Here is a 21,706-nt window from a genome sequence, read left to right on the forward strand (position 1 = left end):
CAAGTACACAGATAAGCTGTTATTCTGCTGTGGCGGTAAAGGCAGATATTGTGTGTTCTGTTTATGTTTTAGTATCGCTTAAGATAATGTTCTTTTGTCAAATGGGACTAGCAGACGAACTTTTGCACCCGTGTTCCAACGTTAATTACTGTATGAAGTTCAGTTTTCTGGGGAAAATAGTGTATGAAACCGCTTTATGTTGTTTAAATTGATGAGATGTGTGCATTTGGTTGCGTGTGATCTGTTTATAAAATGAAATATTGTTGAAAACTGACCGTCGGATTGCAGTCAGTGTTGTCGAAGAAACTGCGTTAAAAGAAGGGGAACTACTCTTGTCGGCTAGCGTATGAGTTACTTGCCTTGGGAATTTGCTTGTGATGAACGGTTTGTGCACAGCAGATCTAGATTCAGAAAACAACCGAACTCATGGATTTTATATGGAGATTCATGTGTTCAGGCCTGTAGTTGTTAATTTAAATGCGGTATGTTTGTATTGTTTGCTCCAGAAATGTATACTTCGTACATTAGAGCGTTTGGAACTTTTCAGTCGCAAAAGTAGTACCGAAACAGAACAGCTTCTCAACCCATTGCACTTTCGAGGATTCAGGCTGTTGCTGGCTCGTTATTTGTTTGGTTGCTGGGTCATTATCGAAAAATAACTAGCTCTACAAGTTTACAGAGGTAAAGAAGCAGAGGGGGGAATAAATGTAAATAAATAGTATCACATTTCCACGTATCACACACAATATATACATTACATAACATACAGCAAGCTTCCATCTCCCGCCCCCCCCCCTCCCACACATACATATCCTCGCACGTGCGTCGACTCCATACAAATGACATCATCAGTCCATTAACTAAAATGCACAATGACTAGTAGTGGGTACATGATACTTAATACGTGCTCAACTAGACCTGCTAACTAAAATAATAACAGAAACAAAAACAAGGACTGGGCACAACATTTACACGTGTGTGACCTACTTACATCAGGTGCCTGTGATCTATAAATAACAATGATTGCGTTTAAAGTAAAACATGAATAATGCCGATGTTTACTAACAATGAATACATAACAACTAAGATAAGAATGTATGTGTTTTCATAATATGATTATTTTATAAAACACAGTGGGGAAATTTGGAAAATAATTTTTATACGAAACTGCGCACATCGAGTCGAGCTCTGTAGCGTGTGTGTTCGGAGGCAGGAGACACACATGGCTGTGGATATTAATTGTTCGGTGGATTAAAAAGGATACCCCGACTTCGGCAGGGCAGAAGGAGGTACAAGACGGTGTGCTGTATTGCTGTGTGTGTGTGTGTGCTGTGCAGACATGTTTTGAAACTGAGGCAAAATCGTAATAATTTTGACTTTGAGAACAGATTCATTCCGTTTCCTTTGATCTGAATGTTCAAATAAATGGTGGACAGTTTTATACGGGCAGAGCAAAGTTGAGACTCTACTGCAGGTCTTGAAATTCACATAAACCGAACCAAGAACAAAGACATCCAAACACTTCCGGCACTTTAGATCAACTTATTTCACTGGAGGTGACTGCCAAGCACTGTGTTTGACATCAGTGTCTGCTGAAATAAAAAGAAATTAAACAAAACGGATTATTAGTAAGCTCAGGTGACACGTTGTAAGAGTGGGAAACACTAGATCTGTCTGTACTTACCGGGGACACGACTGCCAGATCGACACTGCGCTTTCGACAGCTCTTCCTCGCGCAGACACTGGAAACACGCTGTGCAGATCAAACTGTAGGACATCTCCTTTGGTATCTTCTTTATCAATTTTTCTGGAGCTAAGAAACCGAACAATGTGAAATCGTCTTCCCCGAATCGGCGAATGCAGAGGTGAGAAAACGGCATCCCAGACGACAGTACTGTTTCCATACGCGAACTTAGCTGCCCTTGGAAAGTGGCTCGAAGGACAGAGTTCTGAACATAGATGACAAAGATCCCGGAAAGAACAAACATTTCGCGGATGCAGACACAGAAAAACGTCATGAAGAATGCAATGCTTCAAAAGATACAGACTGTGACGATGACTGTGACGTCATTCACATATACCGATACGTCATTCATAGTTGTTCGGTCACTTGCGTCAAAAAATCGATCTCTCGACAATGGCTGCTCCTGTGTTTAGGTTTGTTAAGCTTGAGTACGCAAAACGTGTTTGTTCTCTCCTCTGTTGAAGCTGTGAGACATAAATGCTATTCCGACTTGGTCGTGTGACAGAGTTTTCTTCCACACTCAATTAGCTGATGTTTAACTCAGCCGCACGGCTTCGTTAGACAATCAACGTAATCTCGTGTGGAAGAAAACGTCTGTCACACGACCAAGTCTGAATAGCAGGTAATGTCACACGCATTCCTTCTTTGCCTCTACTAAAGCAAACATGTGCAAGGTTGTATGTTACACGCGCTGATGCCGAAATCAAATATTTTGATTATGCATTCATTTCTGAACCCCCAGCGGGTTAGGGGGAGTCCCATATTGGTTGGGACTAGAAAGAATTTACCCGATGCTACCCAGCATGTCGTAAGAGGCGACTAACGGTTCTGTTTCTTCTCTTCTTTTGTCTTATTTCTGCCTTACCAGTCCTTTCACCTATATTTCCTTCCAAGAAAACTCTCCCTACTATTCCCTGCAGTTTTCCAATTCTTTTCTTGTTGTCTTATTTCTACCTGACTGGATCCATCGCCTTTATTTCACTTACCAAAAGTCTTCTTTTCCACATCCTTATTTCTCTGCACCCCACATGTCGTATGAGGCGACTAACGGGTTCTGTTTCTCCTTTTACGCTTGTTAAGTGGTTCTTGTATAGAATATAGTCGATGTTTGTACAGATTTTAGTCAAGCAGTATGTAAGAAATGTTTAGTCCTTTGTACTGGAAACTTGCATTCTCCCAGTAAGGTCATATATATATTGTACTACGTTGCAAGCCCCTGGAGCAATTTTTTGATTAGTGCTTTTGTGAACAAGAAACACTTAACAAGTGGCTCTATCCCATCTCCTCCCTTTCCCCTATCCCATCTCCCCCTTTTCCCCCGTCGCGATATAACCTTCGTGGTTGAAAACGACGTTAAACACCAAATAAAGGAAAGAAAGAAATTCATTTCTGAAAAATGTTACCTTCACATACATTCAGTCATTACCTTAAACACTTGTGTTTTCAGTATTCATTTCAAGTGATCACGAACGTAGAAAAATGGGTATATAAGTGTTGTTACATTTTGTTGTGCATTCTGAATAGTGTGCCCACAGGCCTTGGTCAGTCAACCACGTTTTATCTGTGTACTTCGTGTTTGACGGAAAAAAAATAACACCAACCCCGTTCTCCTATATATATAACTGAAAGCCACATTTTCTTCTTCATTCAAATTCTGTTTTCAAAAGCTTCGTCAACTTTCCACTTACACGACAAGCTCCCTTTACCAAGCTTCAATTAAGAACCCTGAATACGAAAGGTCATAACAAAACAATAGGTACTACTTTCACTATCGTCTTCTGCAACGAAAACCGAAAATGGCGAAACGCTGTGCTACGTACACAGAGGACGAAATTTCAAAGAAAAGATCGAACCTTACACCTGTGACTAGGAAAAGTTGCATAGACAGTTCCGTGCGGATCTCACCACGTATCAACGTACATCCGATGCTCAGAACCTATACAGATAGGTGACGCTTTGGCGATTGAGGCTTCGTCTTCAGCTCTAACACGCACGCAGACAGTCAGGCAGGTCTAATCTGCACCAGCGGTGTTGGAAGGTTTTGATTTAAAAACACTCGAATGTTACTTCGACGAGATAAACGAATCAAAAGTCAAAAGTGTGCCCCAAATTCGGAAAATATTCTTTCAAAACGGCACTAAATGTGGTGGAACGCAATGCGGGTGTTGGCAATTACAAGCGAGAGAGGGAGAGAATACACAAACAATAAAAGTTCGATGAATACATTGAATAATGTTCTCTGTCCTCTTTATTGCATAACACTCACGCACACAATCACCAAGCATTTAAAATAAAAGTTAAAAATAGGTTCGTCAGACTAATGCTACTTGTCCAATAAACACTTTCAACACTTAGTCTGAAAAAGGTGGAAACACATACTCCGCACTCAAATCAAAAGTAGCTTGAGGCAAATCTCTACTACGAAAAAGTTCTGTTGCCACAACACTATAAAGTCACTAGTGTGTGCTCTACCAACACACAACACGCTCTAGAAAAACACGCTATTTCTAAACACGCTAATACTAAACACTAGACTAAACACTACCTAGAACTAACACGGGACTAAACACTACCTAGAACTAACACTAGACTAAACACTACCTAGAACTAACACGGGACTAAACACGCTAATACTAAACACTAGACTAAACACTACCTAGAACTAACACGGGACTAAACACTACCTAGAACTAACACGGGACTAAACACGCTAATACTAAACACTAGACTAGACACTACCTAGAACTAACACGGGACTAAACACTACCTAGAACTAACACGGGACTAAACACTACCTAGAACGAACACGGGACTAAACACGCTATAATAAACACGCTATCCTAAACACTAGACTAGACACTACCTAGAACTAACACGGGACTAAACACTAGACTAAACACTAGACTAGACACTACCTAGAACTAACACTAGACTAAACACTACCTAGAACTAACACGCTATCCCACCAAGAGTCCGCTCGGCTGGGAACACAAAAAGTAAAAGCAAAGTCAGTAATTACCGAAACGACAATTCATATCAAAGTATCATCTCACACAGTCATCATAACCGGAACCACAGTTACAATTATTCAAGTTCCAGTATTACATCATGCATGTTTGGTTTTCTCAATCTTATCATTCACTGATTGGCCTTCTCTTCTGTTGTTAATGTTAGTTACACATCATTTTATTACAGCTGTCAATTTCCAGACAAAACAATAGTTTTTACCACAACAGCCAAATCCAATATTGGTCCGAGAGGGGACCAACTTCATGTGCTTGCTGAGATCTAATTCCAACACATTTACATGACTAAAGAATTATTGTGCCAATTCCAAAGAAAGTGTACCGATGACAAAAGGTCTATTCTCACCTGGTCTACATCATCTCTGTACACGAAACACTCCCTGGTTCACAACAGCATTCAATTCCAGGCCATCCAGCCAACACACACTCCATCACTGGATCAGTCCAGTTGGTACACACCAACACACACATTTTTTTACTTCACAAATGCATAATTCATCCAAATGCCGGCAAAGCTGGACATGCTTTTCTCTGCCAGTACCAGGTCACAAGTGCGCGTTTGTTTCAACCTTGGGCGAGTTCATTACAACTTTTACTCATTTTAGTCGGGGAAAAGGGGAAGGGGGGAGAGGGTCCTTAATGACGCTGCTTGATTATGCGTCGCCACCCCAAACATTCTTTTATCAATACGATCTAAACTAATTTAACTTATTAAGAACAAAACTAAGCATTCCCCATTCAGGAATATTCAAACAAATGCATAGTCTGTGTGTTTTCATTCAAACCGAACACGCAGACGTAACCGATAGACACAAGCTGACACCCCTGTCTGTGAAATGACGAAACCCTGAAACCTACGTCATACCTATGATAACAGCCTATGACGTAATACAGGCGCTAGAAATAATAATTCTATTGACACAGTCACACAATGTCAATACAGATTTCTCTCACTCACCACATTCTCCCCAACTTAGCATGACTTCTCCTGAAGGCATGTCTTGGAAACAAAAACATGATGTTAAACCCTAACCACCAAAGAAGTTTCAACAACCAATCAAAACTCAAATTGGGCTAACTCATATCTTCAACCGTCGCAAGTCTCAGTCACCCAAGCCAATCCTGAGTAACACATTTCGAACCTACATGTCAACCACTATTTAAAGATGAATTGACTGTACCGAAACTATCAACACATTTCGAACCTACATGTCAACCACTATTTAAAGATGCATTGACTGTACCGAAACTGTTAACACATTTCGAACCTACATGTCAACCACTATTTAAAGATGCATTGACTGCACCGAAACTGTCAACACATTTCGAACCTACATGTCAACCACTATTTAAAGATGCATTGACTGTACCGAAACTATTAACACATTTCGAACCTACATGTCAACCACTATTTAAAGATGCATTGACTGTACCGAAACTATTAACACATTTCGAACCTACATGTCAACGACTATTTAAAGATGCAGTGACTGTACCGAAACGATTACCTTAACAATGCTAACAAAGACTTCGACATGTTGATGATACAGTTCAGGAGGTGGGGGGGGGGGGGAATTCTCATTGAATAATACAAGGAAAAGATCCAGAGGACAGTGAACAACGACGCCAAAATTATTTTTTTTTAAACAACAAAGTAACCTTAGAACATATTTACATGCCTAACCTGCACTAAACAATAGGCAACACAGAACAGCTGCTCCCCAACTTTACTTGAACCCACTCCCTAAGAATCCAATAATGTTTCCATGATCCGAAGGAACCGAGGGAGTACGTCAACTGCACGCGAGTGCACTGTGCGGGGTTCCTTGTACAAGTTAGAGTGTTTGCCTGCTGTCCTTCTATTACTCCTCCTTACTACCGGAGTCTCACTCTCACTGTGCGGGGTTCCTTGTACAAGTTAGAGTGTTTGCCTGCTGTCCTTCTATTACTCCTCCTTACTACCGGAGTCTCACTCTCACTTTCTGTCTCTGACCGTGAATCTGAGGTGCAGTCATCACCAACAACATCAGTTTTTGGTCGCTCACCCTGTCTACAGTATGAAGTTTTTAATAATATGTATATATGCATATATCCTTCTCCATCACTCTCCCTCCTTCACTATCCTTCTTTATCCTTCACAATCCTTTTCCGTCCTTCTCTCCTTTACTGTCCTTCACTATCCTTCCCTCCTTCACCATCCTTCCCTCCTTCACTATCCTTCTCTCCTTCCAATATGTTATATATGTTTGATATGTTTGATATGTTGGTATTTCAACATGTTATGTTGTTCACCATGATTGTTTCCTTGAAACAAATTAACCAGCAAGCGCAGAGACGCCCCAGAGACCCTGTACTCTACTGTCAAATGACCTAGTAATCTCTGGCAACGTCCTGTCAAATGCTGCTCTCAACACTGAAAACAACATAATCAGACTCTCTATGGTCTGACCCCAAGAACGCACTTCCCTCCTTGCCGCCCCTTCTCAGATGCCCTAGCACAAACTGCACAGAATCTTCATCTCTAGGAAATGCTCTAGATACACTGGATATGAAATCGTCCAAAGTGTAAGCTGTATCTTCCCCAGAGAACCTGCGCACCTTCCTTGGAGTCGGCACAATAACCGTGAGATTCGGTGAAGTGGAAGAAGCTGGGCTGAAAAACCTACCCTTCCCCAGACTTCGCATGGTTAACGTTTCAGGGCGATCACGGTGAGAAGACACTGTGGGGGTGCTCATGGGACTACCACCCACTGCCTCTTCCATCTCACCGTCGCTCATGGTGAACAATAAAACAACATTATCACACTATTCTGTTCAAATGTGTACAAAATGCTTGAACATAAACACAGCACACAAAATGAGACAAATAGGAAGTAATGCTCACTAGACCCACAAGTCCACGAATTCAGCAAAATGTCACTACCGGGTCAGTAGCAAGACATGATACAGCACAAGATATACAGAACGCACACGGTATCAGGACGCCTGTTCCGCATCAGCCACTGTTCCTCTGTGGAAGACATTTAAAAATTCCACTCACCATTTGCCGTCGATACGTTCCACTAAATGTCCTTTCACATTACCGGCACGTGCAGTTCACAAACACAGTCACCACAGATCCTCGGAAATTGACGGTGTTGAAGTCGTCCACTCCCTGGGGTTGGTCGATAGTCGAGCTGGGGTCTCTCCTCCCAAGTCCATCACCGGGTCGTTCCAGGTTGGTGACGGGTGGGATAGCGTGTATACCTAACCTACTACTTTCTATTCTCAGAATATGTGTCCATTTATCTACCCTGCTCGCAGCGCCAAAATGTGGTGGAGCGCAATGCGGGTGTTGGCAATTACAAGGAGCAGAGAGGGAGAGAATACACAAACAATCAAAGTTCGATGAACGCATTGAATAATGTTCTCTGTCCTCTTTATTGCATAACACTCACGCATACAATCACCAAGCATTTAAAATAAAAGTTAAAAATAGGTTCGTCAGACTAATGCTACTTGTCCAATAAACACTTTCAACACTTAGTCTGAAAAAGGTGGAAACACATACTCCGCACTCAAATCAAAAGTAGCTTGAGGCAAATCTCTACTACGAAAAAGTTATGTTGCCACAACACTATAAAGTCACTAGTGTGTGCTCTACCAACACACAACACGCTCTAGAAAAACACGCTATTTCTAAACACGCTAATACTAAACACTAGACTAAACACTACCTAGAACTAACACGGGACTAAACACTACCTAGAACTAACACTAGACTAAACACTACCTAGAACTAACACGGGACTAAACACGCTAATACTAAACACTAGACTAAACACTACCTAGAACTAACACGGGACTAAACACTACCTAGAACTAACACGGGACTAAACACGCTAATACTAAACACTAGACTAGACACTACCTAGAACTAACACGGGACTAAACACTACCTAGAACTAACACGGGACTAAACACGCTAATACTAAACGCTAGACTAAACACTACCTAGAACTAACACGGGACTAAACACTACCTAGAACTAACACGGGACTAAACACGCTAATACTAAACACTAGACTAGACACTACCTAGAACTAACACGGGACTAAACACTACCTAGAACTAACACGGGACTAAACACTACCTAGAACGAACACGGGACTAAACACGCTATAATAAACACGCTATCCTAAACACTAGACTAGACACTACCTAGAACTAACACGGGACTAAACACTAGACTAAACACTAGACTAGACACTACCTAGAACTAACACTAGACTAAACACTACCTAGAACTAACACGCTATCCCACCAAGAGTCCGCTCGGCTGGGAACACAAAAAGTAAAAGCAAAGTCAGTAATTACCGAAACGACAATTCATATCAAAGTATCATCTCACACAGTCATCATAACCGGAACCACAGTTACAATTATTCAAGTTCCAGTATTACATCATGCATGTTTGGTTTTCTCAATCTTATCATTGGCCTTCTCTTCTGTTGTTAATGTTAGTTGCACATCATTTTATTACAGCTGTCAATTTCCAGACAAAACAATAGTTTTTACCACAACAGGCCATTTAGCCAAATCCAATATTGGTCCGAGAGGGGACCAACTTCATGTGCTTGCTGAGATCTAATTCCAACACATTTACATGACTAAAGAATTATTGTGCCAATTCCAAAGAAAGTGTACCGATAACAAAAGGTATATTCTCACCTGGTCTACATCATCTCTGTACACGAAACACTCCCTGGTTCACAACAGCATTCAAATCCAGGACATCCAGCCATCACACACTCCATCACTGGATCAGTCCAGTTGGTACACACCAACATACACTTTTTCACTTCACAAATGCATAATTCATCCAAATTCCGGCAAAGCTGGACATGCTTTTCTCTGCCAGTACCAGGTCACAAGTGCGCGTTTGTTTCAACCTTGGGCGAGTTCATTACAACTTTTACTCATTTTAGTCGGGGAAAAGGGGAAGGGGGGAGAGGGTCCTATATGACGCTGCTTGATTATGCGTCACCAACCCAAACATTCTTTTATCAATACGATCTAAACTAATTTAACTTATTAAGAACAAAACTAAGCATTCCCCATTCAGGAATATTCAAAGAAATGCATAGTCTGTGTGTTTTCATTCAAACCGAACACGCAGACGTAACCGATAGACACAAGCTGACACCCCTGTCTGTGAAATGACGAAACCCTGAAACCTACGTCATATCTATGATAACAGCCTATGACGCAATACAGGCGCTAGAAATAATAATTTTATTGACACAGTCACACAATGTCAATACAGATTTCTCTCACTCACCACATGTAAAAACCATCAACACCACTGTGAGAAAATAAACAATACAAACACAACCAATTCCCCTGTGTAACATTTCGGGTGGACTTTCCCACGACCTGACCTACACAAATCATCCGTGTTCGTTCGCGCTTTACATTCAATCTGTGTTAGTGCGCGTGTGTGTTTAGCTTTCGTTGGTATGTGCTGTTTGGTTCAAAATAAGTTTGTTTTTTTTCATTGAAAGATTCAGAAACGTTGGTTGATACTTTGTTGAATGCATTCAACCAGAAAAGACAAGAAACGCATTGAATATATCTTCTGCGAACATGCGTGTGTAGGGTATGTGTAAAAGGGCAATTGTGTTTTTCAGTCTTGTTTTGTGCCTGTTATTTCGTCCCCCAAAACTCATGTCTGTCTTTCTATGCCTATGCTGTGAGACATAATCGCTATTACGAGTTAGTCGTGTGACAGAGAGTGTTCTTGCACACTCGACTGCTGCTGTCTCACTTCGGCTACGCCGTCGTGAGACATCTACAGTCTCGTGTGCAAGAAAACTCTCTGTCACACGACTAACTCGTAATAGCGGGTATTATTTCATAACAAAAAAACACACAAAAAATGCATAAAAAAGTATTATGTTGCGGAAAAATTAAAAATGCACGCAGCTTAGCAGGGCAACATCACAGCATATTCAATCGATTTCATTCTTTGTCCTGGTGGTCCTCTTCTCACAGGCAGTCCTCTACGAGCCTCTTTGAGGCTGGTCGCTAAAGAAAGCAAAGACAGCACATTAATATTAGTGACACCAGAGCCTCCATAATGTCTGGAGTAGAAATACACATCCTTACAACTTAGGTCCCTTTTTGTAACTTTCCAATGCCTACTATGTCTCTGGCCTACTGCCAACTGAGTGTTGACACTATTTCTTTTTAATGTATGAAATAAAGCATCATGTCCATTCTTCGAGCCTTGTTGTGTCAGATTTAGGCCGCAAGCCAAGACAACAAAAGACTGTCTGCCAGTGTGTATTCCTTCCATAAGAAATGAAGTATTTCAAACAAAAATTGATCGTTTCAGAACAGTTTGGGGGGATTTCATTTGTATTTGCATCATTTAGACATTTGACCTGGAACAGTCTGGAAGGGAAACTGTCTTTAATCTGTGTACAAGAATTATGCACACAAACACAAATAACATCCGTTACTGCTACATGTATCTATATCTATATACGGCCTGTGTTTGTCCGTGTGTGTGTGTGTGTGTGTGTGTGTGTGTGTTCGCGATGCACGGCCAAAGTTCTCGATGGATCTGCTTCAAATTTGGTGGGCATATTCAGGTAGACCCCGGCCACAATCTGGTCGATGACAATTTTGAACACGTGCTCTAAGCGCGCAGTGCTGAACCGATTTTCGTTTTCATGGTTTTTCTGTACATCCATTCCCAGTAACTCTTCCTTATCTTCTCCTGTGTTTTCCCGTTTATCTCCCTTCCTTCGTTCCCGGTATTCAGCTCTCACTGCTGTGCAGAGCTCACTCTTTAGCTGGGCTGGCCTGGCAGCGTGAGATTGCCTGGCAGTGGGCCCGCTATAAATAAAACACTTGCTCCACTGCTGTCTGCTAGTGCTGGCTGCTACAGCCAGAAAGTAGGGTAGTGTGTATTTTGACTAAGCACACACAACTGACACGATCAAATAGGCTCGGGCAACCCATGGCATAATAGGGGATACATTCAGCTTTAAAATGATACCAAGCATGACAAGGTCCAGAGTAGATGCAAAGAGTGTGTGGTGTATCAAAGAGACAGAATACAAACAGACGCATTCCTGTCCCAGCACAATCTCTTCCATTCTCCACTACATTCACACCCCAATTACTCAAGCTGTCCACTTCCCACAAGCAATGTTAGTAATGCAGTGTGAAGTACAGCATGCCGGCATGCAGAATCACTTACCACCAGTCTTGTTACCAGGTCCTATTCGCCGGCAGGAAGGGGTTAATTACTCCACTGTGGGGGGGCCGCGGGCCAGGCAAGATAGCAGCTAACGGTACTCCTGTTGCTTGTGTAAACACTTAGAGAGAGAGGGTTCACACATTCACTGTTTGTGTCTATAGAACTCTGGTTATTCTATTAGATAGTCACTGAGTCAGTTGCTGACAGTGAATTCTTTAAAACTGTATCACAGAAGCAGGCTGAGATCTTTTTCAGTACATCGTATTCAAACTTGTTTCACAAAAAAGACACTTCTCAAAGAAGGAAATAAAACACCTTTCTGTTGTCTCTGAAGGAACATACACACTTCTACAAAATCACAACCATGAAGAGACACCGTAATTTAGGCCAGTTTATACAGGTTAATTTGCATTACTTTGGACTTGACACTGCTGTTCTAAGGAGGGGAGAGACAATGGTTAGCTGTTCCTTCATGAGCACTCTGATCTTGTCTTCATCATTGTTTATTCCCAGAACCCGGCCCTTGAGAGTGTGCTTCTTTTGTATGAAGAGTTTCCATCACGAAGTGTGCTGAACTTAAACAACTAAAAAATCCACACCCATCTTTCAAGTCCCTTTGCCAGTCAGAAAATGAACACACACATGCACAAATCACAGTTTGTCCTTAAAGAAACTATTGTTTTTCCAAAGTTAAGTCCTACACATCACTGCTCATGACAGTTCAAAATACAGACCTACAATCAGGTACCACAAAACACAGTAGGAATATTAAAACCCATGTAACAGCATCAAAACTGTCAACAACACATCTACCACTGTGAATAAAACTCAGAACCCTGCTCTCTTTCAACAATAAAAACTCCATTTAGAATACTGGTAACTAAAACCATTTTTGCTCTGGTGCATACTCTAAAGTTTCAATTCACTAACACAGTTAATCCTGGGAAACCAAAAAGGTCCAAGCACTTGCAATAGATCACTGAAAATTGTAAACATCCAGGGTTTTTATATATATATATATATATATATATATCCCATGAGCTGCTTCTTTGTCTCTGTTACTTCAGTATGGGTATATATGTTGTATTTTTATAGCTCAATAAATACATCATGGACTCCAAAAAATATATGATAGTGCAGATTCCGATTTGGGCAAAGAACTACTTTCCTCCCGACCTTTGACCTCGCGCCGAACAATGTGACACATTTGTATGAAGTTCCAAAATCGTATTGCACGGCTCAGAAAACCGTATCAGTTGCACGCAAAAATGAATCTCGGAACTGATCTGATGTATGGGATGCAATAAACAAACGTTTCTTTCATTATGAAAGCAATGCAGGTCGAAAAAAACGAACATTCAACTTACACAGATGCTAGCGAACCAAAACAAAAAAAACGAGTACCCTCCCCTTGCATCGTAGCAGACGACTGTTTGGTGCGCGTCTTCAGTTTCTCTGGCAGTGTCGGTGTGGGAACTGACAGAAGCTATAGGAGCACAGATACTAGAAGCCCTGTCACATAGACTAATCACACAATCAATACACATTTGGCTCATGTTTTAAATGACAGTTTCGAGTTTGTTAGTCAAACTCAAAGCAACAACAATGGTCTGGTGACATGCGTAGCGGGACCGAGAAGCGTTCTTACCTGGTTTGGCCGGCTTCGCTTCGTTATCAAACATCGGCTGTTTCACGTATTTTGCGAGCAAGTCTACTCTTTTGCCTGGCTGTGCAGTAAGTCCACATTGGCGATGAAGGTATCCAATAACTTAACATGTGTGTATTTTTCCGTAATCCAGTCATATTCCTTCAAAATGCAATCAATCGGCGGTGACAGACTTGGTGCGACTTCACCAACTCGGTCCCGTTTTTCTCACACCCATACCAGTTTAGGTTTATCCATGCAAACACACTCGCAAAATCAAAATGTATCACGTAGATCCATTTCAAATAGGGAGCAAATGGTTAAATCTAAACCTACATATTTGTTTCCTAAAATTTGCTTCTCTGTCAAGTGTTACCGCGTACTTATCGATGCACTCATGGGTCTTGACTGAAATACAAGCCATATAAAAAACCACGAGTGTTGTAATCTGTATATCCCATTCTACCATCAAACAGAAAGTGTAGACTACTTGCGGCACTGTTGCGATCTGTGGAGTGTAAAACGAGAGACTTGGCCCTTTTGCAACCTTAAACTAAGCGACCGTCGCTGAAAAAATAAAACGAATGAGTGCATCGATAAGTACGCGGTAACACTTGACAGAGAAGCAAATTTTAGGAAACAAATATGTAGGTTTAGATTTAACCATTTGCTCCCTATTTGAAATGTATCTACGTGATACATTTTGATTTTGCGAGTGTGTTTGCATCCAAAACTGGTATGGGTGTGAGAAAAACGGGACCGACTTGGTGAAGTCGCACCAAGTCTGTCACCGCCGATTGATTGCATTTTGAAGGAATATGACTGGATTACGGAAAAATACACACATGTTAAGTTATTGGATACCTTCATCGCCAATGTGGACTTACTGCACAGCCAGGCAAAAGAGTAGACTTGCTCGCAAAATACGTGAAACAGCCGATGTTTGATAACGAAGCGAAGCCGGCCAAACCAGGTAAGAACGCTTCTCGGTCCCGCTACGCATGTCACCAGACCAGTGTTGTTGCTTTGAGTTTGACTAACAAACTCGAAACTGTCATTTAAAACATGAGCCAAATGTGTATTGATTGTGTGATTAGTCTATGTGACAGGGCTTCCAGTATCTGTGCTCCTATAGCTTCTGTCAGTTCCCACACCGACACTGCCAGAGAAACTGAAGACGCGCACCAAACAGTCGTCTGCTACGATGCAAGGGGAGGGTACTTGTTTTTTTGTTTTGGTTCGCTAGCATCTGTGTAAGTTGAATGTTCGTTTTTTTCGACCTGCATTGCTTTCATAATGAAAGAAACGTTTGTTTATTGCATCCCATACATCAGATCAGTTCCGAGATTCATTTTTGCGTGCAACTGATACGGTTTTCTGAGCCGTGCAATACGATTTTGGAACTTCATACAAATGTGTCACATTGTTCGGCGCGAGGTCAAAGGTCGGGAGGAAAGTAGTTCTTTGCCCAAATCGGAATCTGCACTATCATATATTTTTTGGAGTCCATGATGTATTTATTGAGCTATAAAAATACAACATATATACCCATACTGAAGTAACAGAGACAAAGAAGGGAGGTCATGTATATACGAATCACACACACACACACACACACACACACACACACACACACACACACACACACACACACACACACACACACACACACACACACACACACACACACACTCACACAAACACACAAACTCACACTAGCGCGTCACCTTATTCCCACTACTATGATTTATACACAACAACTACAAAAGCGATACACGTTTCATATGCTGATCAGGATGCAATGAACTTTGACACGCTCCAAAGCCCATTATAGGGGCCGGTGTCCGTCTCTCTCCTTGAGGATAAAAGGGCTGACAGCCTTTTCAACATTGTTATCAAAATCAAAGTCTTTCGGTAACCCGGAAAGCTCCTCGGAGCTAGTACTGTCTCAATTGGGCTTAAGGTCCTCACAGAAACTAGTGCCTATTAGAGACATGAAGTGGTTATATGCTGGGACAAAACGGTTTTGGAAAAAGGAGAACTTTAAAGTTGCCACCAAGCAAGAGAGGGATGGGTGGTTTCAACTTACAAGGATAATAAGAAAGCAGTGAGAGAGACAATTAAGGGCGACATGTGCGATTAAGTTGAATTTGAAAGTCCAGCACCTATAATTACAAGTTGTCCACGTTATATTTCCAGTGTTATCCATGCCAAGAAGGTTCCATTTTTTCTAACCTGCATCTGTCCGACACGTACGTGCGATCTCACTTTTTCAGTAAGTTATTTTTTCCCTCTAACATCTGGTTGCCAGACTTCCATCAACCTCTTGTCAAATTTCACACTGTGATTCTCACGTGTCAGATCGCTTCTTTAAGGGGAGGTGGGCCAGTGCAAAATGGACACATTGATTAAAACCCGGTTTTATTTTTATTTTGCAGATAATGGTCGCATAACATACCTAAAATGCATGTGTGTCTGTGTTGTTGTCTAAAGTGTCATATTTATGTGCAAATAAAGACAATATTTGAATAGTTTATCTTCAACGTCGTTTTTCTCATGTCGGCCATTTTTGCGGCAGTTGCATCAGTGGTGTTGCGATTTCTCTGGCTGTAATTTAGCTAGAGCAATACTTGATTGTGCAGTTTGTGCAGAATATCACATTCTGGGGGATTACGAAAGGATTTTGTTGCCATTGTATTACATTCATAACCAGGTTATTTCAAACAAAATGTTTGCAGGGGTTACCCTAAAGTTTGACGGTTGTAACAAAGAAATGTCCCAAACTCAAAATATAAATATAATAATCAAAATCTGCTTCGTAATCCCCTAGAGCATACCCAGAAAGATAAAATATAACAATAATTAGAAGTGTGACAATCATATCTGCTGAAATATTAGTTTCCCCCTGTACTCCAGTTTTGTTTGTTTTTGACTGTTTTTGTCGCGTAAAACAAAAACCAGCAACCCAAAATACAAAACTTGACTATCATTTATCATTGTTTATTCATTACTTTCATAAAATAACATTCAAACAAAATAAAACATTCAAATTAAAAAAAAAAAAACATAGTGCACTGGCCCACCTGCCCTTAAGAGCACTTGACAGTGTCCAGTCAATCACTTCTTTCAGAAGGGTCATACAATTGCAAAGGCTCCTAATTGCCCCGCTCCTGTACGCTTCGTTGGGAAAAGTCGAAGAGGCTAGCGGAAAACTTTGGGGGGGAGGGTCTACGGGGAGGGGGGGGGGGGGGGGGGGGGTAGGGGGGATCTTAGATTGAGAGGAGACGGAATGCATGGAACGGAACTTTTATGAATCGTTTTGTAGTTTTTTGTGTCTGGAGCATGTAAACAAATGAGCAAAATTCTGAGATAAAAACGGGAGCTTTATCAAAGCAAATTTGTTTTACAGTTGTTGTGATTATTCAACGACAAGAAGAGACACAATACAATCTGTTATACTTTTGATTTCTAAGAGTTGAAATCAATTACGCAGATATTATAAGTCTACGAAGCCATGACGGTGCCAAAATAGCATGAATGTAGAATGTATCAATAAAGAATGTACCGTATTGTTTCAGAATTGTGAAATGCATCAGTAACGAATTCCTTGTACTGTTGTAGTACCTTGGAATGTGGCGATACATAAGACGGCTTCACGGAGCAGCGCCGGTAATCCTGTGGACCCATCGAAAAGCATCGACGGCATCATATCCGACACACACTCTTGCGTCTCCATGGACAAATTTGTGGACATACAACAAGGCAGCTGGTGGCAGGTGGATATGGCGGCTACCTACAAAGTCTACAGATTGTACGTCCATGCCCGCCTCGACTGCTGTGGTCAGTACTACACTCAGCATCAGAAGAAACCTGATAATTGATTAAAGAAATAATCAGCGTCAGAAGAAACCTGATTAATGATAACAATACAAACAAAAAGCGTCAGAAGAAACCTGATCAGTGATAACAATAAACAAGTCGCGTGAGGCGAAATTACTACATTTAGTCAAGCTGTCGAACTCACAGAATGAAACTGAACGTCTCCCGCTCGTGGAAAAGGCAGTGCAATTGACTAGCCAGTTAGCGCGGTAGTGGTTGCGCTGAGCATGATAGCATGCTTTTCTGTATCTTTATTCTTTTTTATATTTAGTCAAGTTTTGACTAAATATTTTAACATCGAGGGGGAATCGAAACGAGGGTCGTGGTGTATGTGCGTCTGTCTGTCTGTGTGTGTGTGTGTGTAGAGCGATTCAGACTAAACTACTGGACCGATCTTTATGAAATTTGACATGAGAGTTCCTGGGTATGAAATCCCCGAACGCTTTTTTTCATTTTTTTGATAAATGTCTTTGATGACGTCATATCCGGCTTTTCGTGAAAGTTGAGGCGGCACTGTCACGCCCTCATTTTTCAACCAAATTGGTTCAAATTTTGGTCAAGTATTCTTCGACGAAGCCCGGGGTTCGGTATTGCATTTCAGCTTGGTGGCTTAAAAATTAATTAATGACTTTGGTCATTAAAAATCGGAAAATTGTAAAAAAAAAATAAAAATTTATAAAACGATCCAAATTTACGTTTATCTTATTCTCCATCATTTGCTGATTCCAAAAACATATAAATATGTTATATTCGGATTAAAAACAAGCTCTGAAAATTAAAAATATAAAAATTATTATCAAAATTAAATTGTCCAAATCAATTTAAAAACACTTTCATCTTATTCCTTGTCGGTTCCTGATTCCAAAAACATATAGATATGATATGTTTGGATTAAAAACACGCTCAGAAAGTTAAAACAAAGAGAGGTACAGAAAATCGTGCTATCCTTCTTAGCGCAACTACTACCCCGCTCTTCTTGTCAATTTCACTGCCTTTGCCATGAGCGGTGGACTGACGATGCTACGAGTATACGGTCTTGCTGAAAAATGGCATTGCGTTCAGTTTCATTCTGTGAGTTCGACAGCTACTTGACTAAATATTGTATTTTCGCCTTACGCGACTTGTTTAACTTTTTGAGTTTGCTTTTAATGCAAACATAACACATATATATATGTTTTTGGAATCAGGAACCGACAAGGAGTAAGATGAAATTGTTTTTACATCGATAATCGCCATTTAATTTTAATCATAATTTTCATATTTTTAATTTTCAGAGCTTGTTTATAATCCGAATATAACATATTTATATGTGTTTAAAATCATAAAATAATGAAAAGTAAGATAACATTATTTTTGGATCGATATCTAAAACAAATTATTTTAATTACAATTTTCAGATTTTTAATGACCAATAATTTGTAAGCCTCCAAGCAATACCAAAGTCCAGAATTGGTCTAAGGTAGCTTAACTTTGGTTAAAAAAATGAGGGCGTGACAGTGCCGCCTCAAATTTCACTAAAGGCCGGATATGACGTCATCAAAGACATGTATCAAAAAAAAGAAAACATGGTCTGGGGATATTATCTAGAAAAATGTTTATGTAAAGTTTCATTAAGATCGGCCCAGTAGTTTCCTCGGAATCGATCTACACACACACACACACACACACACACACACACACACACACACACGTACACACACACACGTACACACACATACACACACACACACGTACACACACACACACACACATACACACACACACACACACACACACACACACACACACACGTACACATATACATGCATACACCATGACCATCGTCTCAATTCCCCGTCTATGTTAAAACATTTAGTCAAAAACTTGACTAAATCTAAAAACAAGTCAACATTTACATCTAAATACAACATTTAGTCAAGCTGTCGTACTCACAGCATGAAACTGAACGCACTGCATTTTTTCCCCACCAATACCGTATTCTCGTAGCATCGTCAGTCCACCGCTCGTGGCTAATGCAGTGAAATTGACTAGCCAGAATAGATCTGGTTTTTAATCCAAATATGATATATTTATATATTTTTTTAAATCAGACAATGACGAAGAATAAGATGACTTTATTTTTGGATCGTTTTATAAAACAATAATTTTAATTAAAACTTTTAGATTTGTAATGACCAAACTCATTAATTCATTTTTAAGCCTGCAAGCTGAAATGCAATATCAAAGTCCAGCCTTTGTCGAAAATTGCTTGAAGAAAATTTCAATCCATTTGATCAAAAGATGAGGGCGTGACAGTGCGGCGTCAACTTTCACAAAAAGCCGGATATGACTCCATCAAATATGTGACCCTCCACCACGAAATGAGTCGCATGTCACATCGCGCGGTTCTGCGCTAGGCTTAATCTTTTCTAAAACGGTTTTCACCATTGGATAGAGCATAAAAAACTCTTTAGAAAAATGTAAAAATATGAAAATCATGCAAAGGTGACATGTGACTCATTCCGTGGTGGAGGGTCACATATATTTATCAAAACAACAAAAAACCTTTCCGGGAATATCATACTCAGACATTTTCATGTAACATTTCATGAAGATCTGTCCAGCAGTTTTCTTTGAATCGATATATACAAACACACACACATACACATACATACATACATACATGCACACACACACACACACACACACACACACACACACACACACACACACACACATACACCACCACGCTAGTTTCCCCATCTATGTTAAAACATTTAATCAAAACTTGACTAAATGTAAAAACGCCAGAAGAAGCCTATTACATTCTTTTTAAAATCAGGGTCAGAAGACAATGTATCAATGACAAAAGACCTGATAAGTGATAGAGAAAAAACAAACAAAAACTCAGCGTCAGAAAAAAATGGATAAATGATTAAGAAAACTTAGTGTAAGAAGAAACCTTATAAATGATTTAAAAAAACCCACCTCAGCGTTAGAAGAGACCTGATCAGTGATAAAACTACTTCTTGTCCCTTGTGCATTTTGTCTTTTACTCCCATGAGTAATAAGGAGCATCTTAAGCCTGTCCTTAATAATATTGAGCTCGACTTTATAATATTGAGCTCGAAGTCGACTTGGCGAAGGTACATGAAGTCTTTATACCGAAATCCCGCAGCTACGGCGTCGTACTTAATTTGACCCCTACTTCGCTTCGCAAGGTTTGATATGCAAAGCTACGCCGCAGCTCAGCGACAAAGTTGTTCTTTTTGTCAGAACAGTGCTTTTTGATTCAAGATGGACGTAGAAATCACACTCGAAACCAAAATTAAGGATGTGTATATCGGCTTTGGTTGTCATTTATAAGTACGTAATCTAACTACCTAGGTACGGTATTATTTCATACTGCGACGCTTTGATATTTTGAATCAAACTATAAATCTAACTGTTCACGCAAAATGCCCACGTCTTGCTGATCAACCAAAATAGAACAAAGAACTTTGTGTTACAATTAATCTTACATCAATTGGTGACGCAAAGTACTAATGGAAGGAAACCTCGCGCAGGTCGAGACTACCAGCAGCCATACATGCACATTCTGGCTGAAAGGCTGGAGACACCAAGACAAGAACAGATATGGAGAATACTACATGGCTTCCCATGTGATACCAGTTCTACACGAGTTGTGTTTTTAAATATTGAACTGCGAGCAAAAGCGAGCTTTTCAATATTTGAAAATACAGCGAGTGTAAAACTGGTATCAACCAGGAAGACATGTAGTATTCTGTTTATTCTACATACTGTACTTTCGTGTCTATTGCTCCAACCGTCCAATACTCGAAGCGCATACATTAAAGACGCTTCAAATGGAACCTGGATCTCTGTGTGTATGCTCTTAACATTCTTCCAAGTTTTTCAAGAATGACGTTTGTCTCCGTGACTCGGCATCACGGTCAGTGGAAAATCAGGTCCTGCCAGACACGACCTCTTCACATGAACTGTGGAGCGAACGATATTATGACATGAGTGGTATCTCACACGTATGGAGGATACAAATCTATTCTCTGTCGAGAGCCGAGTGCATTCCATTGGACTTCGCGAAGCTATGCTGACAGTAGTTTGATTAAGGGACGAATTCTCGTTCCGGAAGCTTCGTGAAGTGAGCTACGCAAAGTCGACGTCAT

The 21,706-nt window shown here is 40.5% G+C and overlaps 1 protein-coding gene across 1 annotated transcript in view; it reads left to right on the top strand.

Annotated features, from left to right (window-relative positions):
* LOC138949933 (uncharacterized) overlaps window positions 1-21,706 on the top strand; it is a 192,895-nt gene that overhangs the window by 131,673 nt on the left and 39,516 nt on the right. Inside the window, exon 8 of the mRNA XM_070321716.1 lies at window positions 17,286-17,504. Coding sequence (XP_070177817.1) covers window positions 17,286-17,504 — 219 coding nt within the window. The remainder of the gene's footprint in view (window positions 1-17,285; window positions 17,505-21,706) is intronic.

This window comes from Littorina saxatilis, linkage group LG16 (assembly GCF_037325665.1).
Source record: "Littorina saxatilis isolate snail1 linkage group LG16, US_GU_Lsax_2.0, whole genome shotgun sequence".
Classification (NCBI taxonomy): Eukaryota; Metazoa; Mollusca; class Gastropoda; order Littorinimorpha; family Littorinidae; genus Littorina; species Littorina saxatilis.